This window comes from Apostichopus japonicus, chromosome 6 (assembly GCF_037975245.1).
Source record: "Apostichopus japonicus isolate 1M-3 chromosome 6, ASM3797524v1, whole genome shotgun sequence".
Lineage (NCBI taxonomy): Eukaryota > Metazoa > Echinodermata > Holothuroidea > Aspidochirotida > Stichopodidae > Apostichopus > Apostichopus japonicus.
This window is the reverse complement of record NC_092566.1, coordinates 3426391-3450869: the sequence shown is the minus strand read 5'-3', so window position 1 is coordinate 3450869 and position 24479 is coordinate 3426391. Positions and strand designations below refer to the sequence as shown.

The window sequence follows — 24479 nt, the reverse complement described above, 5'->3', positions numbered from 1 at the left end:
TCCATCTTTTCTATCGATGGCACTGGAGAGGTTATGGTCGATATCCCGCTAATATCGAGTGATGATTTACAGAGTAAAAACTCACTGTGCGGGAACGGAATCGATGTCACAAATCTCTCTCGAGCTGAGGAGTGTGAAACCATCCACGACATAGAAATGATCCTTGCAGAATAGTAGCAATCCTTCCACCGTGTCCAATCCCTGGATCCTCGTACAGCGGAATATGTGTCGAATCTGAAACGATACCCAAGCTTTGAAAACTAGTTTCGTTTCCACGAGGTGAGAGAGAGAGGGAGGGAGGGACGGAGGAGAGGGGATGGGGAGGTAGGGGTGTAGAATAGGCTAAGGAGGTGCCTGAGCAATGGTGGTGCTACAGTAGCCATGGTCCTGTAAAAAGTCATGCAAGAGAATATTGTCATGTCCTTTGGCGAGAAGAAATTTGAAGGTCTTTTACTGATAATGACAAACTTAATTTCTTGCTCCTCCTAAACATGAATACATGTTTTCCATAATCTTATAGCTCCCCTTCCGTGAATACCAAGTTATTAACTGCTCCAGTCTGTCTTTATCCTGCTGCTCCAGTCTGTCTCTCTATCTTAGCAGATGTCACTCACCTTCTCCCCTTCCTCCAGCAGCCTGAGGACCATCTGGTGGTCGGTCTTGGGTTCCAGGGGTCGGTCCACCTGGGTCTCATTATCCGGTGTTTCCATGTCGTCATCGTCATCGTTGTCAAGGTTACTCTGGCTATCTGTAAGAAGATAAGACACACATCTTGTATGTACTGAATCAGGGATCAATCATATCCTCTAAAAATGAATACAATCCCACCAGCCAACCCCCCCCCCCCTCTAGTATGTTATCCCCTTTGGAGGTGATAAAAACAGCCTATTAGATCAAATGAACATCTATAAAGAAAAGCAATATAATTATCTGTTGTATCCATATCCCCCCCCCCTCTCCCATCAAAAATATCCTGCTCCATAAGTCCCTAAATCCATAATAATCCTCTAGTAGCCTAAATTTCCTTATCCCATAAATTCCACAATTTCCCTGAATCCAACTATCCCCTAAGGCCACTCTAAATAATAATAATGATTTATTCATATATAGCGCTCTACATCAAAGAATGATCTCAGAGCACTTCACAAAATCGCATAAAATATTACAACTTAAAAATATTACAGCCTAAAATGAAAATTACAAAAATAAACAAAAATCCTAACAAAAGTTATTAAAGCAATAAAATTCAGAAATTCAAGACAAAAGCAATAAAATATGGCAGCATACTCTATCCACTAATTCCATTTGTCCCCTTAAGTTCAACCAAACCATTACGTCCTCTTACCTGCGTCCACCTCCTCGTCCTGTTGAGCATACACTCCGTCCACTTGTTGCTCGTCCACCAGTTCTGGAGACACCATGTCCACCTTCAGAGAATGTAGAAGTGATTTGGTTCTTGGGAACCGAGCGTATATCCTGCTGTCAAAGCTGGAGACTGGTTTGTGTTTGTTAGATTTCTGAAAATATTTGAGAAAAAAAAGTAAAATCGTTTTGTTGGTTTTGCTGGCTCCAAATATGAACCAGAAAAATAGATAGGTTAAAAGTTACCTTATCAAATGTTTGAAGTCTTTCATAATTTACAACAACATGTTTAAAAAAATATAGTAATCTGTGTTCTAACTCAAGCAATATCGTAATCTGGCAATCACCCCACCCCCCAGCCCCCCGTCCCCACTGCCAAAGAAGAGTTGTAAATCTTGATTACACTTTGACCTATATCTTTACACCATTAGACACTGTACCATTTAAGTCCCACCCATAAATATCTTCTGCTATCCTCTCCCCCCTAAACCTCCACCTCCCTCCTCCACATCCCCCTTCATCACCGTCTTCTTCAATTTATACAAATGAAATGAAAACATGTCCTAGTTTCACTCTCAACATGCTACGTGCCAAGGAGAGCTTCCTAAAACAGCTGCCAATAATGGCACGTTGTTGTTGTTGGTGCATTGGATAGGTCAAAGGTCATTTGTACTCACAGGAAACTCTGCTTTGTCCTCCTCTGCACAAACATAAGTTGAGTAGAACATGTCATTCTTGACCATCTTCTTCCTCATTCGGCTGGGCCCCTCCGTCATGTCCAGCATCCATTTGTCGAGAGTGGACCCCTCCTCGGGACCCCAAATGCCCCTCTCCCTCAATAGCTCATACTCCATATGTTCCCACTGTTCTGAGATGAATCGATGTAAGTACCTTTGGCTCTGTGGAAAGGAAGAATAAGTATTTGGACGGTCGAGCGTAAAGCGAGATCAGTTTCCAGCAAAGCTATACAGGAAGACATGACACCGTTATGGTCAAACATATCATGTTAATACAATACATTACAAATTGACCAAAAAAAAAAGGGCAAATGGTGTAGAATGATTGTCAGGGGGTGTAATTTATTTTCTCTTATTGTAGCGTACTGTGCATGTCGCACGGTATATGGTCGTTGAGGATAAGTTCTTATTATGAGTGGTCAAGGAGGCCACTCATTTAAGCCGGGGGTCAGCAACCACCGGCTTAAAGGGACTGTACATGGGCATGAAAGGTTAATAATATGAAAAGCGGTCTTTTAGCATTCCAAACACCAAACTTTGGGTGGATTTAGGGATTTGTGATTTTGGGCGGCAGTTGACCATCAGAACTCAGGCGGTATGGTTGTATACAATTTCCAAGGGCCGAGAATCTGGCTAGGATGATTTTACCTTGTCGAAGAGGAAAATTGTGGAAATGTTTCAATGATAAATTTAACTGGATAGTTAGTGTGCCAGGAAATGTGTCTTATTGACGACCATTATCTGTGAGTATTTAGGATCCTCTTTGGTTTGTAACAAGTTAACCAACATGTTTTGGTCGAGTTATCAGAATTGATAAAACAATAAATCAACATTTAACATTAAGACCTGCACCAAGTATCTAAAGTCATCGTTAATTTAGCCTTCAAGGAGCATACCAGAGATTTAGCATATATTAAAGGCAGATCATCTTGAAAATTAGCATAGCTATGGAAATATGCTAGCACTCAAATTATTTTTATTTTCTTGGGACTAAAACATAACAGAACTTAACTAAAATTCTGCCGAAAGTCTTTCTTTAATGATTCCATTTGATCCCAAACTCTTTCCTTTTTTCAGACACTTTTTGCCATGTTGCTACTTCTCCTTCTAATCATGTGCTGTCTAATGTCTATTAATATTTTCAATTTTTACGATTCTCCTTTTCATTACTTGAGACGACGAAGTAACTTAGCTTAGGAGGTTACGTGGGGACTTCATTCAGGTTTTCAAGATAGTCTTTGGTTTTGACAATTTATCCTTTACCGACTTTTTCATGTTTGCTAATAGTAGTTGTAAGAGATCATTGTCTTAAACTCCAAAAGTCACAAAGTAGGATTAATATTCGGCATAACTTTTTTCTAATAGGGTTGTGAATGAGTGGAACGGTTTGCCTGAGAAAGTTGTACTTGCAAGTAGTGTGAATGGGTTTAAGAATGTTTTGGACAAGCACTTTAAGCATTGTTATCGGGTCTGAGTGTTTGTGTCTTCAGTTTTTTTTTCTCTCTCCTATAGGGTCCTTGATGGGGACTTGAGTGTCCCTCCTGATCCTTGTTTACTACTAAACTAAACTAAACTAACTTGAGTACCTGTTTGTACTGATTATGCTGCAGCTCTACCAAGTCCCTGACGATGAAGATGTGGGTGTTGGTCCAGATGTTGACATCATTCAGGGAGCTCACCGATGCTTTAATGGAAGCACTCTCTCTTTTACTCTTACGAGAGGACAGCAGGTTGAAACCCGACGTCACTTTACTGGCAAGATGCTACGGAAAGAAACAACATGAGAATGAAATGGAACTGAAGATGCAAGTAGACATGGGGTGATAAAGGGGAGGGGGAGGGGGGATGGGGGAGGAGGGAAGAAGAGATTACTGAACCTGGGGCTTGATTTGAAACGAACGGTTCCCAACATGTCAATCACCTACATTAGCAAAGGGATATTGCGTGTTTGATATGAACATAGGTGTAGATATTTTCAGCACCTCTCGGGCTTCTACTTTGCTACAGATCAGTTACAGAGTGATGCAACTACAGAGTGATGCAACTACAGAGAACTGAACAGGTGAATAACAAATTTAATCTACAGGAGAAAGAAAGCAAGAAACTTACAGACTGTGTCTGTTTTGCTTGGTCCCTGGCAGAATTCTTCTTTTCACCGGTGATGTACACTTGCCAACTTCTCGCAGCACTCTCACCCAGAGCAGCCCTAAAAAATTCAAATGAACAATAAGCAACATTTTTAGATAACTGAGTGTAGCTCTATCAAAGAAAGCAACAGTACCAAAACTTTATGGGACAAAGAGAAGAAGATTCTTTAAAACTTTCCTCAAAATATCAGAAGATGGAGAGTTTCTTATATCATCATGTGAAGAAACTTAGTTAAAATATGTAAATGAATGATGGGAAGATCGAACTAAAATGGGGGGTGATTCATGCTGACACGGTATGCAAGGTACTGTGGTTTCTGACTGGCCCTCCCCCTCACCCCAACACCCCCCCCCAGGAAAGAAATGGCTATATAGAGATCTGCACCAACTAAGGGCTGCATAGTTCAAGTGGTAGAGTGCTGGGTTTGTAACCAGGTCAGAGGTCACTGGCATGAATCCCATTCTAGCCAGAAATGTCTTTGCTCTTTGCCAAGAATATTAGTTTTAATATTTTTTATATATTTATATTAATATATTTATATTATTTTATATTATTTATATAATATATATTTATATTAACATATATATATATTTAATATTAGAATATTAGTTTTAAAAGACAACTGAAAACTGAACAGGAAATTAACAACTGATTAGAAAAGAGCAAAGAATTGTGTGGCCTTAGGACTCAAAAATATTTGTGTTTAGTGGAATTTTTTCCTTCTCTCTTACACTTCATGGTTTGAAGATTTCCAGCAGTTGAAATCTTTGTTCTTAAGAGTTTTACAATTCTTCACTTGCCAAAGTCATAAAAATATTGCCATAAAACTGAGAAGAATAACCTACTTTGCAATTTTTAGATCAACCTTCACTGCGTTCCTCTGACCAGCAGAGCTGTAAAATGAGAAGTGAATGATAAAAATAATGACAATAGAGAAAAGATTTTATTTGTCTTAACAGGACTTTTCATAGACACATTTCTGTTATCACACTATGGAGATTTCCTAGCCAAATAGTCCACTACACAAAATAAAGAAATCTCTTATTTTAGTCCATAGTCAAGAATTGAAAAAAAAAAACCTTTTGTGCTTTTATATGCTGCCAAATTGTGATAAAACATTCAATTAATGTTATTGATTTCCACGCAAACAAATCAATTGAGATGAAATGAGGGGTACAAAGGTTGCTTGCCAAATGAGATCTTACGAAAAATACCACTTTTATTTGGGAGATTTTATCTTGCATGAAGCCTTAATAGATAGAGTTTTTTTAAATACAGGTGGAGTAATGGAGATATTTTTATTTTGAAAATCAAAAACATGCTACTCTTTTGTAGAAAATGTGGGTAACAAAAAATCTTGCTGGAACTTTTTTTTTCCTCTTCATACCAACATTCAAAGGAAACCTAAACAGGCTTCCAGTGCAACTAAATAAAAAAAAAATAAAAAAATAAAAAAAAATAATTTGTTATACATTCATGTCAAAATATTTTTAATCCTTGAAGTTACAAGTCATTTTATTTCTTGTTATCATTCACATCATTTGTGTATTGAACTTATTCCAGTTCAAATTTCTGGAAAAATTTATACAACGGCCAAAATTTAACGTGATAGATCATTAACTAAATTTGAATTAAAACATTCACACAAACTTTCAATTAGCAAAATCCATTGATTATGACACCTGTTAAACAAATCAATCCCCTTGGGGTTGACAGGCTTCCCGCCAATCATCAGTAACATGGTCACCACTGATTTAAAGGAACTCCTCGAAAGTGATAGAAGACTCACGCATTAGGCAAGGTAACCTTGAAGAGATCCTCGATTTGGTTTTTCTTGCTAGAGATGAGGTCGTCCCAGACCCTCCTGGCTGCATTTCGCACCATCAATTGACCCTCTGCTTTCTCCATGCTGCTGGTGTGCTCGCATTTCTCGGCACCCATGGTAGAGTCGACGTGCCACGTGGTGGTCCTGTTGAAGTCGATGGTCTGGCAGTTCAGACATGGCCCCATGGCCCTACATCGACAACACAAAAGGAAACAAATGAGTGAGTGAGAGTGGAAATAATGTCAACCACGGTGGTTGTAATGAAAATCAATTCCATCGAAGCAAAGAGTGCTTTCTAATGTTGATGAATTTACAAAAATTGTTAAATCGGTTGGATATACCTTGTTTCGATTGGACTCAATATGATATATCTGTGAATGGGACAACTATAAATATGACTGTTCCAGTACTTTTGATGGAGGTGAAATGAGGCAGCAAAATGTTTTAACAAATATTGTCCCCCCCCACCACCCCACCCCCTCTTTCTGACACATCTCTCTTTAAAAGAATAAAAAAATATTAAGGAGATGGAGAAATCAGATATGCAGAACTAGAATAGCAAAAACAAATATTAATTTCACCATTCATTGATAAAGAGAAATCCTAAATATATTTAAATTGTCAGATTAGTATTGCCCAAAAATATGTGAGATATATAAAAAAAAAATAAAGTAACACTTGGTCAAACTATCTTTAACATCATTATTCTTCACAGAAACAATTCATTGCCTCAGTTTACCCTCCTTAAAATGTCTGGAAATATACATCAGGACATCAACACTCTGTGAAAAGTACTTTTGGAAGAAAGCAACTAACAAAAGGTTGGGTGTGAGATTGATTTCAAGTATAAAGGGTGAAGGAATGAAAGCTGTCAAAAATGGTGGAAGAAGATTTTGCTGTCACCGAGATTTTGAGAATTATACAATTTCATCACATAAATAATAATAAAAAAAACAGTTCTTATATAGCGCAACTTACAATAAAGTCTCACCGCGCTGTACTTAACCCTTGTCATTGGTAACTTGTCACACCTACACACCAAAGTGTGCACAATTCAAATAATCTCTCCTGGGGCACCACAGTGCACCACAGCCACATGTCCTCTGGGGGACTTCCCATAGGGTGCAGCCACAAACCGGCACACGCAACTATATTTACAAGTCACCTCGCAAGTCCCCATTTATACACCTGGGTGGAGAGAGGCAATGGAGATAAAGTGCATTGCCCAAGGACACAACACAATGATCTGGCCAGGGCTCAAACCTGTAATCCTTAGATCATAAGTCCACTGCCTTAACCACTTGACCACAGACGTATGGAGACCTACAACATGTCTTCAAGTTTACACAAGATTGTATAGAGGACTGGTGAGACTTACGTAATGTCATCTGTGAGGCAGAACAAGCAATGACAGAGACATGAGACAAATTCCTGCTCGTAGTTGCCAGCTCCAAATATAAGCGACCTATACTCTGTGACATTTCTCAAGGTTGCTAACAATGTCATTTGATCTAAAAGAGGAAAGAAAACCAGATATTTACGATTTGACTGATGATGAGAAAACAAGTGAATCTCCCATTTATTTCCCAAATAGTGACAATGTATTGATTATACCGTCATAGTAAGATGTCGTGGGAAATGAGTCAGGAGTACACTTAAATTCCATCCGGTGTTAGAATTCACTCATGGGTACAATGTTGGGTGTTTTGTTTAGTCCAAAATTAGCATTCATCCATCTTCATGAAGGCTTTAGTTGTTATTGAACAAACAATTGGATGAACAAACATGTGGATGAACGACCAGAAACATACACTAAATAATGAATGAAAGAATGAACATGTCAATGAATAAACAGCTTGATAAATGAGTGAATGAATCAGTGAATGAATGAAAGAATGAAAATGTCAATGAATAAACAGCTTGATACATGGATGAATGAATGAATGAATGAATGTATGAATGAAAAATTGAACATGTCGATGAATAAACAGCTTGATACATGAATGAATGAACATGTCAATGAATAAACACCTTGATACATGAATGAATGGATGAAAGAATGAACATGTCAATGAATGAACAGCTTGATACATGGATGAATGAATGAATGAATGTATGAATGAAAAATTGAACATGTCGATGAATAAACAGCTTGATACATGAATGAATGAATGAAAGAATGAACATGTCAATGAATAAACAGCTTGATACATGGATGAATGAATGAATGAATGTATGAATGAAAAATTGAACATGTCGATGAATAAACAGCTTGATACATGAATGAATGAATGAACATGTCAATGAATAAACACCTTGATACATGAATGAATGAAAGAATGAACATGTCAATGAATGAACAGCTTGATACATGGATGAATGAATGAATGTATGAATGAAAAATTGAACATGTCGATGAATAAACAGCTTGATAAATGAGTGAATGAATGAGTGAATGAATGAAAGAAAGAACATGTCGATGAATAAACAGCTTGATACATGGATGAATGAATGAATGAATGAATGTATGAATGAAAAATTGAACATGTCGATGAATAAACAGCTTGATACATGAATGAATGAACATGTCAATGAATAAACACCTTGATACATGAATGAATGAAAGAATGAACATGTCAATGAATGAACAGCTTGATACATGGATGAATGAATGAATGTATGAATGAAAAATTGAACATGTCGATGAATAAACAGCTTGATAAATGAGTGAATGAATGAGTGAATGAATGAAAGAAAGAACATGTCGATGAATAAACAGCTTGATACATGGATGAATGAATGAATGAATGAATGTATGAATGAAAAATTGAACATGTCGATGAATAAACAGCTTGATACATGAATGAATGAACATGTCAATGAATAAACACCTTGATACATGAATGAATGAAAGAATGAACATGTCAATGAATGAACAGCTTGATACATGGATGAATGAATGAATGTATGAATGAAAAATTGAACATGTCGATGAATAAACAGCTTGATAAATGAGTGAATGAATGAGTGAATGAATGAGTGAATGAATGAAAGAAAGAACATGTCGATGAATAAACAGCTTGATACATGAATGAATGAGTGAATGAACGAATGAATGGACACTTCTAAATAAGCACAAAAACTCATGACAAAGTTTTTTTTCATGAAATAGCTTAGAAAATGAAAACTACCTACCAGCAAGAGAACAACAGGGTCTTGATAGCTGGTAAAGTACCGTCCTGTTCAAGCAATGGTAGATGTCATCTAACGTCATACCGTGAGCTGGAATAAGGAGAACAAATCAATTTATCATCAGAATACAATCAAACAATACTGACTATCACACATCTACAAGTGTGTCTTATACAGGGAAGAGCCTGGGGTAAAAATAAATCACGGAACTTTGCCAAAATTACGGTATAGGCTCCAGTTTGCATATGCTACAGTGTGTCAGGATAAGTTTTTGTCCCCCAGGTAGAAAAAAAAATCACGGATATTCCACGAATTTGCGGAAAAATCTCATGCCTGCTTATAACCACATGGGCGTCGTTGGTTTGTCCCTTAGACAAATGTCAGCTGAACGCAAAGATCGATGTGAAAGTGTGACCTTTGTGTCACTTATCGCCATGTAAATATACGTGTCACAGAGTCACAATGTGACACCGGCTGCCCGTTCATCTGGCAACATTAAACGATAATTTCTTTAACCATCAGATCAGATACCCCCAACTAAAAAGTTAATGTAGATAAAAATTACTTATGGTTAATTATGCAAAAAGGTGGTGATAATAGGACACAAAATCTGAAAGTCCTTCAATCACAAACCTTCAACTTCCTATCGTTTTCATATCAATATCATAATATTTGATTTTTATATAAGCGCTTTACACCAGCGATAGGTCTCGAAGCGCTTTACAGACGTTATATTACCCCTGGTCAATGATAACCTGTCCCAGAGACAATCCCATTTAACCCCTGGGTGGAGAGAGGCAAGTGAGATATAGCATCTTGCCCAAGGACACAACGCAATGAACTAGGCATGAATCGAACCAGCAATCCTTGGATCGCGAGTCCGACACCTCAGCCAATTGGCCATCACGCTCTCAAAGAAGCTATTCTTATACACCTGTGTACTTCACTTTGAGATCCCACATCCTGAATTTTGCCGGCACTCTTCCAGTGAAGTTTAATTAAAACGCTGTATCACGTTTTTCTATACTACATGGAAATTTTTTCTTTTTTCTTAACAGAGTGTACCATGGAGACATTTATCGAGCAACTTTTATTGAATAAAGCCATAAGGATGAATGATGATTTAAATTTTCAACTGAATTGACCAAAAAATCTTACATTTTCTCTTCGATTGTGCAATGAGAAGAGCAATGAATTCAAATACATCCTTTGGCTTCTTGTTGAAGACACCTGCGAATAGACGGAAATGGATCGGATTATAGAAAATCATGATTCATCCACAATAATTCTGACTTTTCTCCACAACGGTAATACGATTCAAAATATATCTATGCTCAGTTCATGCCTCTTTAAAGAACATATGATGGTAACGGCAATGGCAAGGGTAATAGCCATCGGGGGGGGGGGGGGGAAGGGGACAAATTAAGGGCAATATATCCTTGAACCAGGGGTGCTCAATTGTGTAAATAAACAAGTTAGTCAGACAATGGAAACTATGGAACTTATCTTTGTCTAACAAAGTACGATGGAAAGTAACATCAGATAAATACTATAACAGTAAAAGTAGTTGCTTTAATAATCGCAGACAAGATGAGCCTACGAACCTTGCCAGAGTTTATCCACCAATCGGGAACAGAAGTAAAACACGCTCTGGACTAGGTTGTTGTAGCTGCCTCCATCTGATATCGGGAGGGCACAGTCTTTACCCAACAGAGCATCTCCTCCGAGAATACGATTCATCACTAAGGTAAGTAACTCCGTCTGGAATTCATCGATTTGACCTTGCGATGCCCTCTCAGGACAAGCCTAGAAATTTGAAAAGATATTTCATGAGTCCATCGATCGATGGTATCATTTTTATTATTATTGGAGCAGACGAACTAAAATTTTCACTTGGAAAAAAAAAAATTCTGAATGAGGGACGTTAAAACAAGTGGGGGCATTTGACATCTCAAAAATTATTAGCAGCACCAGATCCAAGCCAGTTAACTTATAATCTGCCCATGACCTCTGATACAAGGCCAACATTCTCAACTAGTTTGTTGGGAGTAATAAGCCTTACCTCTAACAGCATGTCCAGGACACACGGTGCCCCTTTACTGGGCATGGGCAGAGAGAGACTGTCAATCACTATGATCCGGATCAGGTCCATGACATTAGTTTTGGCAGGGTGGGTCGTCAAATTAGCTGGGACATTCTTCTCTTGAAATCTGGCACCAATGATGGGAATATCCAATCCAGGTATCATCTAAAAAACAAGGAAATATAAGCGACATATTATGCTGATGTGTAAACAATTCTGATGAAAATCATTAAATACGAATTTTTCAGATCAATAATATTTTAACTTCCTCCTATAAAATTCTGGCTACAGGGTGTGGTAGGGGGAGGGGAGGGATGGGGGGAGAAACAAGGATTACATAGAATAGCTGGTTGATGTGGATTGAAGGGTATTTCCCAGCAGGACATATATCTAAGGGTTATGCCTGCTTGTCTCCTGGACAACCAGGCATAACATTTCAGTTGTCCGAATATCAAATTTGGTATTGGCAAAAATAAACTATGACCAATATCTACACTGTAGGAGAGATGTGTAGGTTTGGTTAATAGAACAGCAATATATACACTGTAGGAGAGATGTGTAGGTGTAGTGAATAGAATATCAATATGTACACTGTAGGAGAGATGTGTAGGTTTGGTGAATAGAACAACAATATGTACACTGTAGGAGAGATGTGTAGGTTTGGCGACTAGAACAAGAATATGTACACTGTAGGATATATGTGTAGGTTTGGTGACTAGAACAACAATATGTACACTGTATGAGAGATGTGTAAGTTTGGTGAATAGAACAGCAATATGTACACTGTAGGAGAGATGTGCAGGTTTGGTGAATAGAATATCAATATATACACTGTAGGATAGATGTGTAGGTTTGGTGACTAGAACAACAATATGTACACTGTAGGAGAGATGTGTAGGATTGGTGAATAGAACAGCAATATGTACGCTGTAGGAGAGATGTGTAGGTTCGGTGAATAGAATATCAATATATACACCGTAGGAGAGATGTGTAGGTTCGGTGAATAGCAAGGAAACTTGGTGGTGATACCAGTCAATCAATTTACCTATTTATTTACAATGCAATTTGAATTTGATGTAAACAACTGGCCGGACAACCTCCACAGAAGCTTTTGTTTGTCTAAACAGAAACCTGATCTTCTCTGTTGACCGGACTACCATTAAAAATTTGCCCCAACCCTGGCAAAATCTACAGGCGCAAAACTCCTGAAATAAAAATTGATCTTTTGGCTTGATATTCTTGCGAACGAATTTGTGAAATATTTGTAAAGGGAAGTGAAATCCATCAATTTATGTGTTATCAAAAAGTGTTTACACAAGGTTCACAAGAACCTCAGAGCTTTCATGGGGTGGAGGGGGGGTGAGGTGGGAGGGGAGGGGGCAATAAGATGAAGTGAGAAAGTGAGGCATTAGCAATATTTTTTTGACAAAAAGTTAAAGGAAGAATGCCAGATGTCACAATCTTCTCATTATCTAATAAAAGAATGAGGTCAATGAGACAAAAAAATGGTGAACCCTATAAAGCTATAAAAAAAGAAACTTCTCTGATTAATTTGAGTTCAACTGTCTTTCTCATTGCATATCTCCACAAGGATAAGGCAGCAATAAAAATAAAAAAGTAAAGTAAAAAGGGGCAAAATTGCAGTATCTATCAATCCATCTCATCATCCTCCTTTCTCTTAGTCATCATCCGCATCTGTTAATCTTACCTTGGCATGGTCTCCAGGAGACAACAGTTCGTTGCTTTCATCGGGCAGCTGCAAAATTAAGAGAGAGAGAGAGATAAAAAAGTCATTAACTTGCCGACTTTTAATTGTAATGATTACGACATGATAACATTTAAAGAACACAGGATAAACTGCTTCCAAACGATGTTAAAACAAAACATCATCGGTTCACATTACGTAAGTACGTTTCCTTCAACTGTCCTGACTGCATTAAATATTGTTAACTTTTTTCCGAATGAAATCCAGAGCCAAGAAATTCAAAACAATTTACAATAAATCTCCACAAAACCAAACTGAATAGGGGGGGGGGGGGAGGGGTGTGTGGGGAGGAATACAGAATCTCAGCTGGAAGGAAAAGTGCAGGTAGCAGATGGGGTAGGATTAGCTTTGAAGAATTAGGCTTTGACTAAAACGGCCACTATTATCTAATTGAGACATAAAATGAGGCTCATTGGACTACATATTAAACAGCCAGCAATATGGTGCAGAGAAATGCTATATGCACAGATAATTTATGGCCAATTACACATTGATGCATATTCATGAAGATCATCAGAGCTTAAATAATATTTAAGTCCAAAATAGGAAACAAATAAACTAACTTTATCAACACTACTTGTAGAGAAAAGACACACCAAACAATATATCAATCACCAGGCATGAGCCTTGGATAAAAAAAAAATCACGGAACTTTGCAAAAATTGCGGTATAGGCTCCAGTTTGCATATGCTACAGTGTGTTAGGATAATAGTTTTTGTCCCCGAGGTAGAAAAGAAATCACGGATATTCCACGAATTCGTGGAAAAAGCTCATGCCTGAATCACACAAGATAAAATCAATCAACTTGGAAAATTCAAATAGGAAAAAAGTCACATAATGTGACTGTCGTATGTTAACACTGTAAGAACTGAGTCTACCATTCATTAGATATTTTCATTTAATACATGTATTTGATAACATTTGTGGTGTTGCATGTGGTATTCATTTTTTAATTCCCCTTAATGTTGCTCAGTACCCAATGAGTATTCATGAAATGTATATTCATAAATATGTATATAGAAACACATGTATGCTATAATGTTGAATATGCATATATAAGTGAGTTGCTATCTACATTGCTAATAGTATGTAAGTCAGATATATATGGAGATTTTAGTACTTGTTCTGATATATGTTGAATATGCATATCAAGTGAGGGTTATTCTTTATGGTCTTCAGTGTTCTATATTTAAGTATGTATTCCAAGTTTTTTGGGGGATACTCAACTTTTTAAAGAGTATATATTAAATTGACCACTAAGCATTGCTTTGGTGGTATGAAGGTATATGATACATGTGTTATATTCCATACATAAAATCAATTTACTTTTTCCCACAGAAGAAAACCCAGATGATAAATAGCTATGGAGAGGAAGTAGCTGTTTTGAGGGAAAAAATTATGACTGAATGGATCAGATGGAAATTATCCAAAATGTAAAGCCAAAGCTACAAGATGAGAACCTATGTATGGGAATGGGATGACTGTTCAATAAAAAATGATGATAATAAATGTTGTGAAATGCAGAAATAGATCAGCTCTTCACTATCAATAAAGAATATAATTAATAACTAAGAACATTATACTGCTTTTAGTGGTTCAGTGTTACTGTTACATATATACTGTGTTATTATACGTTTAATACACGATTTATGTAGATTAGGTTAAGGTAACACACAGTTAGTAAGCTACCATTATGCGCCCATAAGCTTTAACATGGTTCCTCTTTGGGAGCATTGCAGTTTAAGCATTGTAGACATGCATACCACTTTTCTTTTTTTTTACACAAAAGGTTGAACTAAAGAGAGATGTTTTGGTTTATGTCTGTATAAAAGAAATTGATTCGTGAAGGAATACTGTCAATTCTGGCAAATATTTAATCGAGCGTGTAAATACTTTTGCGGAGTACAAATCGCGAGGGCAAAGAAGTAGATCTAACATAAAACTAGCTACAAACCACTGCACCTCCCCCGCCTCCCCACCACCCCCCCCCCAAAAAGAATCAAAGAAATAGAACTACAGTTAATTACGCAGCCCTTGAACATACCAAAATGACTTCATCTTCTGGGGAACTCTGTATGAAAGGAGTCATGCAATGAGAGACAAAGAGAGAATCAAGGATAACCAAAAAACAAAAAAATAATGAGAGGAGGATTGAAATAATAACAATAAAAAAAAGTAAATGATAAAGACAAAGGATGTTTGATATTGATTCACAGATAATGTGGAAGAAAAAAACGAATTAAAGAAACAGGAAAATGTATTATGAAATGATAGAAAGCAACTGATCAATGTAACTCACACATTCTTAAATTCTCTGTTTTCATTTTGAAGGGAAAGAGAGAAGGGTCTTGGGGGGGGGGGGGTGGGATTGTTTAAGCCATAAAAGGAGGGGCTTGGGAGGAGGATAGAGGAGGATGAGGGGAGTGGGGTGGGAGGAAATTTGCATCCAATTCTGCAATTGTAAATGTAAGTTTTCGATGTTACTAATTTTAACCATCAAAGCTTAGGGACAAACACTTAGCTATTAATAGACAGCAAATTATAAATTAACAGCTTGTTAATTTGGGACTTTTATATAGTTGTTTGTTAAATTCTCTAGTAATTTCGTTCACCCAAAAAAAACAAATAAAATGATAAGAGCAGACACAGTTAATTAACGATAGTTGGACACGTAGGACACTTGTTACAACACATCGATGGCAAACTAAGAAGACAAAACAAGGTTCGCAAAGTTAACTGACGTTTAACAATAATTATTCATGCAATTCTGTTATGATGAACAGAGAGGGTTAATGTCAAAACCGGACTTTACCTCAAACCGATCATAAGACATGAGAGAAATACCACATCTGATATCTTGTATGAATTTCCAACATGATTTCATTATGTCAAAAAAATAGCTGCATTTATGGAAGATGAAATAAACCTTTCTTCTTGCAGTATGAAAAAATATTCAAATGTCTACCTAACACTTGTGGCAGTTTTCAGCATCATCCTCATTTCAAATGTCAGGCTATCAGAAAATTTGATGAAAAAGGGGATATGTTTTTTATTTTATTTTTCAAATATTTTGATGATCTAAATCTGGCAAGATCTTATAGATAAATTGGTCAAGCTTAGCATAAACAAACACATTATGTTCATACTTTATGCAACTGTGAACATGAGATATGGACCAAGCTATTCAAAGTTGCACTATTCAATGCACTATTCAAAGTTTTCTGATTTTTCGTTGAAATTTACAAGAAATTTATAATCTCCGCCTTGAAATAATTGAGCAATTGATCAGCACTGATCAAACTCCTGAACTTTTCTTCTTAACAGAACCGTGTTTTAATTTTGACAAGGTCAAAGGTTAACGCATGACGATGCAATGGGAAAGGAAACTGACAAGATGACTCATATTCGGAGAAAGCTAATAAAACTGATGAGATACGGGAGGAGATTATCTCTTGACTCACCGGTTCGTTGAGCGGGATGTATGGAAAGAGGCTGGCAGCTAGGGCAGTGAGAAAGTTTGTGCTCATACAAACTGGTTTGAATACTTTCAAGTTGTGATAGAGGTACATCAAAAACTGTATAAGATTGAGGGGGTAAGAAGAGGACCAGTCCGGAGGGGGGTCATCGTAGGGCTAAGGGGGAGACAAAGAGAAAGCTTGTGAATATAAATACGTACAGAAACAAATATACACACTTATATCTATAAATATATATATATATATGTATTTCATCTCATTTATTTTTGTTTTCTTCGTAACATACAATAATGACAATATACAGAAATTATGTGTCAATCTTGAAAGTTAAAATCTTACTAAAGGAAGTGATCTAAAAATATATTGACACAGTAAATTCAGTTGACCAAATTAATTTAAGATTTCTAACACTATAATAAAATACATCATGAACACAATACCAGCCAAGATCTGCATATTCTATTAACGGGTTGCATCAAAGACGTTTTATATATTTAGCGAAGAATGCCAGGATTGTTGTCTTTTCCTCAATGAAAAGCTAACTAACTACCAGCTAATTAAAAAATAGAAAATTTCATCAATTTGACAAGGAAACACTGCTTAAGTCACCGGTGAAAAATTAAATATGGCCACAGAAGACAACGATCGGCTGTTAAATTTTCTAGAATTAGGGCGGGACATACCTGGTTTAGAATCTCCCTGATCAAAGCTAGGATTGTGATGGCTGCATCCGCCAGGAGATTGATTTTCAAATCATGTGGAGATGATCCTTCAAAGAGGAACTTCCAGAGAGAATCAAGATCCAACTAAACCAAAAAGGAAAAGATGCAACAACAGTGATGAGTGACATGGGTAGGGGAGGGAGAGGGGAGGGGAGGATGTGGCCAGGGATGAGCCTGGGGTATAAAAAATCATGACTCTTTGCAAAAATTGCGGTATAGGCTCCAGTTTACGTATGCTACAGTGTGTTAGGATAACAGTTTTTGTCCCCGAGGAAGAAAAGAATCACAGATATTCCGCGAATTCACAGAAAAAGCTCATGCCTGGATGAGGCTGATCGAGCTCCTGCAGATAAGCAAAATATTAAGCACACTAGAAAGTGAAAAATGTAGGTGTAAAGTAGATGAACAAGTCTTTGTCAGTTTGGAAGCATAAATCAAAATGAAAAAAACACAACCCAGAGCCAGCCAGAGGAAGGGGAAAGCTGACATTACTGAGGGAGTTGTCACAGCCCTGGCTAAACCACCCTCACAGGAGTATCTCCCCATAAACAATGAAGAGAAAATTCAAAATATAACAATGAAGTCATCTTTAAGTAGTAAAACAGACTACTCAGAATATTCTAGAAACCAAAGGTTACAACTTTTACGCCCTTGCTCAAGGGACATCCAAGCTAGACAAGTATACTCGCTAGCTGATGCAAGAAACAGTACAGCAAACCAAGGCCTGAGAAAACTTGCAAAACTTTATTACTGAGAGCCATTAAACCGAAGCAGATTGGTATAAGACCTAGTCTTCACAACTTGTTCCACTGCCGAGACATAATATTTCAAATCCAATCATTTCATTTCAGAAAGTACATTTTGTGGTATATCAATATTTTCATACATGAACAGAAGGTATGAAACCGCCTTTTTTTTTTTCACTGATGCAAGTAGGACATCTCAAGTACTGCAAAACACTCATTTTTTATCAAGTCACTTGACCAAAACTTACCAAAGGTAAAATAATACATTTTCTTGCAAACTCTCTGTTCACACAGCTTCTTTTTTTTAAAACCTTGGCAACCTTTAGCCAAATGAGAGTTTCTTACATTAAAATCAAGAGCATACCTCGAAGTTTGGTGGTATATCGTTGACAGATTTGCCTAGCGTTAAGGCTAGCATCATCAGGTAAACTTCTGGTACATCTGTATGTTGTCGTAGTAACCATTGCAACATGGTGAAACCTGGTAGACGGCTAGCCTCTACAATGATTTCTCGGTTTTGGTTGTGCTTGGATCCTTTCCCAACATTAAAACCTTTCAGAATGAAAATAAAATACCTTCCTTGTATTTTCTTTGCTGAGAGGGTGGGTGGGGGAAGGAAGGTGGGGGCCAGGGTATGTCTTGATCATGGGGTAGTTGTTACAGTAGGAAAGGTGTTCCCAACCTTGAATCAGATAAAGATCTTGATGCAAACTTTATGAATATCATAAGAAGGATGCACCTTCAAATCAAGTACATTTAAACTAAGGAATTCTGTTCTACACAAGTAACATCTTCAATCCATCTGTTAATTACAAAGATGAATAAAATACAATAGAAGAAATCATCAAAAACCAAAACAGGATGAAAACGTTATAATAAACCTAAAATCTGTGATCGTTTTCCACATGTCTAATGTAAATGTATTACAACGAATAAAAGTATTTTAGGGAGCAAGACAAAGCATGGACGGAGGAGCTGTGTGGAGGTTTATGGTTTCAATGTAGTCCGTACCGAGCACGACTCCCATCCGGTTGTGCAGCACAGGTTCTGTATTGTCCAACCAGCCCCCACCGATGGTGCCCTCTCTGAATTTGTTGACACAAGACGGATTCGAGATGAAGGTCTTGATCAGTATTTTAAGAGAGAGGATGACGGTGGTAGAGTGAATGTGACCTTGCAAGAAGAGCAGGAACCAATCAAAGCCAAGAATCCTTTGAATTTCTTCCGAAAAGCTGCAAGTGAAGAGAGAAACAGAAAATTTTCTGATTGATATTGTGCAGAAGGTATGAAAGTATAACCGTTAAATCACCGCAGGCTGCTAGCGATGAAGGTTTAACTGTTACATCGCTGCAGGCAGCTTGTGATGAAGGTATAAAGGTTATATTGCCAGGGGCTGCTAGCAATGAAGGTATAACCGTTAAATCCCCGCAGGCTGCTAGCGATGAAGGTATAACCGTTATATCACCGCAGGCTGAAAGCGATGAAGGTATAACCTTTAAATCGCTGCAGGCTGCTAGGGATGAAGGTATAACCATTAAATCGCCGCAGGCAGCTTGAGATGAAGGTATAAAGGTTATATTGCCGCAAGCTGCTAGCAATGAAGGTATAACCGTTAAATCGCCGCAGGCTGAAAGCGATGAAGATGTAACCGTTAAATTGCCGCAGGCAGCTAGCGATGAAGGTATAACCGTTAAATCGTTGCAGGTAGCTCCTGGTGAATGCAGTTGTTTTCAATGCCAATGAGAGAACAGGAAAAAAAGCCCATCTACAAATAGACAAAACTGCAAATAACTTCAAAATCTTTTCTGAAAAGGCTAGGAGGCTCATATTCTTGGCGAGTTTTTGTACATTGAACTTAGTGCATGCCGGAGAGAGAGCGAAACTTATGCATGACACCGTCACAGGGAGTGAGGAGGGGGAACAAGGGTGGGGTGAGGGGTGAGCAAGGGAAACAGGGGTGGGAGGAGGGGGAGGGGGAGTAGAGCAAAAGAAAGTAATCTCACCTGATGTTAAGTGCTGGGCTTCCTTTCTTCAACATGATCTTCAACAGTAGCTCAAGGAATGTGTTACGGATATAAATATGGTAAGGGGAGATGTTGTCATTGAAGTTATCCCAAATGTTTTGAGTATCTGCGAAAGAAATGTGATTGAAATGTAATATTTAACATGATTAAAATGTAACGCAATATATACAAAGCAGGGAACTCTCCACATACTATAACACCCTTCTTTCGATAATTAATTAATTTATAATTTATCAAATTCGATCATCTTTAATACCTTTGTATTAAACATTCTGTAACTTTGAAATTTTCTTTTAGCTTTGTTATTCCCTTTTATCAAAATATGTTTACGGTTAGCGAGTAAGATTATCTTGAGACTTCTTCCACAATAATCGGAACATTTTGACGAATAGGTTGAAGAGGAAGAACCTGAAGGGCAGTAATTGCAATCTCCGTCTTTGGGTGCAAATAAAAACAGAAGTTGAATGTATCACTGCCATACTTCCTGGGTTTATGGACCAGAAAATAAACTCAATCGATTACAACCAAACACCGAACAAAATACAGGAGATAAACAAACATTTATCAATATCAATATTGGAATAGTAAATAATTAATTCATTAATAGAGTAAATATAGTACCTGGTGTCTTGCCCTGATTGTCATTCTCTGAAGTCGCTGAAGCTATTTCTTCGCACGTAAACTTGGCTTCGCTTACAGTCCACAGGGGTAGAGTAGCTGCCAGAAATTGGCCAAAACTGATACAAAAACAGGTAATAAATGACATGGAAAAAACAGGTTTTAAAAAAAAAAAAACAGATGAAAGGGAGCAGAAGGAGGTGTGTCGACAGGGTGTAAGAAAACAACTTTTCAGAATAACTGCAACTGCAAGTACTTATTTGGAGCAAGTATGTTATGTTTCAACTCTCGCAATCGCTAACAGACCTTTAATCAGATGACAGAGGTTACAAGGGATGTCTAACATGAATTGGTACCTACCACAAGATGTCTCTCTGCCTGGGCTCATTCTGTAGGAGGACCAGAAGCAGATTGGTGATTGCGACTATGGTGGTTTGGTTCAGGGGCGACCCCCTGATCACGTGCAGTAACCGTTTGACCATCCCGAGCTGTAGCATCAGTCTCTGGTTTTTGTCCGCCTCCACCGAATCTGTCACCAGTTCCAGAAAGTGTTCGCAGAGCGACTTTAGCAGGTCGAAAGGAGCGTTATGCCATACCTGAAATGTCAAATCAAAATTGTTTTTTCAAAACTGAAAACGTCATAACTTAATTCAGTTGTCGCTTAAATATGCACGTGACAACTACCTTTGAGTACCTTGAGCATTAATGCAAGGATATGGCTCGATTGCATACGCAAGTGTTGTTTCACTCGACACGTATGAAGTCTAACATGTTGATCAAATTGAAAGAAAATGTGAAGCAGGAATCTGCAACTTCCACAGATTTTAAAATGAGAGATACAACATGCCCAATTGAGAGAAAGCTGGAGACAACTTCCTTTAATGAACACCATAACCTATATAGTACAGCATAGTACAATAAAACAAAAGGTCTGTGACAAAGTGATGACTCTCACACCTTGCCATGTGAATCAGAAAGTTTTGCACCAGTGACTTAAATTTAAAAAATTGTGATTTACATACTGTAAGAAATATGTAGCCTACCAAACTACATCACACAATACTTATAGCCTAGCTCAATTTTAAAGCCTAACTTCTTAATGTGTACTACAACTGAGAACTAATAGACCAGTGTTACAGAAACTTAATAAAGGCGACTTGATCCCTCATGATGTTCTAGTTATAGCTCAAACCATCACAAGTCCGGAGGGATTGTGTTACAAGCACCGTGGACTCATTATATCTACGCACATTTTCCAGGCTCTTTATACCGTTTTTAACTTTTTTTCTAAATTTTCACTTTCCTTACTCTGAAGATTAAATGAAACATTTTTGAATGTCTGGTCTTGATACCAGAATCATCATTTTAGTTTTCATCCTTTGTTCTGCAGACAAATATTTAATTTTAATTTTATTTAAATTTAATTAATATTTTAATTTACAGGGTCATTCACAGGGCTCTTACCTCGAGATCGCAGAGTAAATCTTCAAAGGCGATGGAATGAGGGATGATAGTGGATTCTCTATCACTGTCAATGGTACCGACCAAGGCATATGTCAAATGTAAGATGTTACTGTTTAGATGGTGTTTCTTCTTTCTAAATAAATATGCTAAAATCTGTGCACAAAAAAAACAAAAACAGAAACAAATTATCAAAAAATTAAAGCACCAAAACTACAGGCATTCAAGATAAATTTAAGAGGACATGAGAGAGATATTGTCAAAAACTACTCATGAACACGGAAGATGGTGATGAGATGGGGAAGGGATGAGAATGGGACAACCTTCACACCCATCAGTTCAAATTAATCCTCACGCTTTAATAGGAGAGGAAATTTCTGAGAATTATATTACATCACAATTTTTAGTTAGAGTGTTGTGTTAGAGCTGAACTTACATCTAGTGAAATCTATCATCAGAATAAAAACAGAAAACTGTAGCAAGAAACAGGGAGTAATATGCCTGCATTAAAATTTCAACCACAAATGTACCCTCCCCTTATTTTATCGGGGGGAGGGGGGGTGGGGTGGGGATGAAAAACATATAAATGCTAAACCTGGAATCCCCTTCGTCTTTGCATTTCGTCTATCATCGGTGCGTTGTTTTTGGTCACACAGACCAGGGCCTTGACTGCGGCGTAGAGACCTTCAAAATCGTTCGCCATGGCGATGAGACCCAGGAGGACCCCGCATCCTCCGACGTTACAGAGAGAGGCAGACACTGGTTTTGGGCAAAATGTTCTCACTCCTGTAAGACGATCAAGTTGGAGAATAGAAAAAAAAGGATTTGATAAATATCATCTGCATAACAGGTTAAATTAACACATGATGGATGATAGAATTTTTTGGGGTTCAATTTAATTTCTCTAAAATTTGGAATTGGTCTGAAATGTAAGATCTGTGAAAGATAAATATTTTCCTGCACCTATGAACTAAGACAAGCTTAAATTCTTGTTTTATTCTTTCAAATTGTAAACTGTGAATCTACAAGGACATTTTGACAAAGGTATTATCAAGCATATTCCAGCCAATATTGCATAACGGGGAATCTTCTTTTGCTGCTATTCTGAGAAGATTTTGCCGAAGTGACAGACTTATATGGTTATCAGAGAATTGAACCCTGCTTGGACACTTACCATTTCCACCAATGAGGATAGCACCAAACGATCTCGCCGGGCCAGCCAAGTGTGCGACTGAGTTGTGTATCAAACGTATAGGTGTGGTGTTGTCATGGTAACTCAAATTAAGCTACATGAAAAAAGACAGATAGGAGATAAATATAGTTGTTTAAACAGTTCTGAAAATGTCATAATTTTATAGACAAACATGAAGTATACGTAACTGGTAAAAGTTATATGAACACACATAACCGTTCTATCAGCAATGAACTGGACATAACTGTTTAAATATACATGATATATAGATGTAACTGGTAATACATATATACATATACAACTCATAACTGTTATGACATACATGAAATACATGTAATTGTCTAGTAATTTTATATGTCTAATTGTCTAGACATACATGAAATAAATGTAACTGATAAAACATGTATGAAATCAATTAACTGTTCTAACATGTGTGAAATATATATAATTGTTTATATATAAATAAAGTTAAAATAACTGGTAAATCAAATATGAACTCACATGTAACTGTTTTAACATATATGAAATACAAATAATTGTTTAGACAGAAATGAAGTTTAATATAACTGGTAAACTCACATATATAACTGTTTTAACATACATGAAATAAACACAATTTGTTTAAACATGCAACAGATAAATGCAACTTGTAAAACAAATATGAATTCATATAAATGTTTTACCATACATGAAAACAAATGTTAAAGGTAGAATACACATGAACCCCCTAATTATACTAAAATACCTATTTATACTAAAATATATTAAGAAAATGTAATTGTTTGGACATAAACAGAAATGCTTAAACACATAGGAATACACTTTTTCTAACAGATACAAAGAAGATTTAATTTTTTTAAATATAAAAAAATAAGCTGTTGTTTTAATTAAAATAAAGTGTCGCAGTAAAGATACTGACCAGCTTTGCGACCGCACGGCTGTCCACTTTATTGAAAACCTTCTTGATCCTGTGTACGGTCAGGACTGACTGAGCGTTGCTATGCAGTCCAAAAATGATCTTCTCCTCTTGCATTTGGACACTGCTGACATCAATCTGCTCTGGAGAACTAACATCTGTAAATAACAGGTAAAACAAGAATGAGATAAAGGGATAAAATAAAAGGGGAG

The 24479-nt window shown here is 37.1% G+C and overlaps 1 protein-coding gene across 7 annotated transcripts in view; it reads right to left on the bottom strand.

The window, feature by feature from the left end:
• The window catches only part of LOC139968690 (WD repeat and FYVE domain-containing protein 3-like), a 99432-nt gene that overhangs the window by 14883 nt on the left and 60070 nt on the right, over positions 1–24479 (bottom strand). For 6 of the 7 annotated variants that reach the window (XM_071972979.1, XM_071972982.1, XM_071972984.1 and 3 more), the window contains 26 exons: positions 24271–24425; positions 23334–23445; positions 22755–22945; positions 22163–22315; positions 21059–21294; positions 20702–20817; positions 20060–20186; positions 19068–19288; positions 18421–18608; positions 17272–17394; positions 16574–16744; positions 15157–15183; positions 13056–13103; positions 11327–11512; positions 10869–11070; positions 10423–10494; positions 9268–9354; positions 7451–7583; positions 6037–6261; positions 5093–5140; positions 4209–4305; positions 3686–3862; positions 2040–2261; positions 1346–1517; positions 615–748; positions 86–234 (listed from right to left, as the gene is read on the bottom strand). In XM_071972979.1, coding sequence (XP_071829080.1) covers positions 86–234; positions 615–748; positions 1346–1517; positions 2040–2261; positions 3686–3862; positions 4209–4305; positions 5093–5140; positions 6037–6261; positions 7451–7583; positions 9268–9354; positions 10423–10494; positions 10869–11070; positions 11327–11512; positions 13056–13103; positions 15157–15183; positions 16574–16744; positions 17272–17394; positions 18421–18608; positions 19068–19288; positions 20060–20186; positions 20702–20817; positions 21059–21294; positions 22163–22315; positions 22755–22945; positions 23334–23445; positions 24271–24425 — 3772 coding nt within the window. The remainder of the gene's footprint in view (positions 1–85; positions 235–614; positions 749–1345; positions 1518–2039; positions 2262–3685; positions 3863–4208; positions 4306–5092; positions 5141–6036; positions 6262–7450; positions 7584–9267; positions 9355–10422; positions 10495–10868; positions 11071–11326; positions 11513–13055; positions 13104–15156; positions 15184–16573; positions 16745–17271; positions 17395–18420; positions 18609–19067; positions 19289–20059; positions 20187–20701; positions 20818–21058; positions 21295–22162; positions 22316–22754; positions 22946–23333; positions 23446–24270; positions 24426–24479) is intronic. The other variant, XM_071972983.1, reaches the window with a different exon arrangement.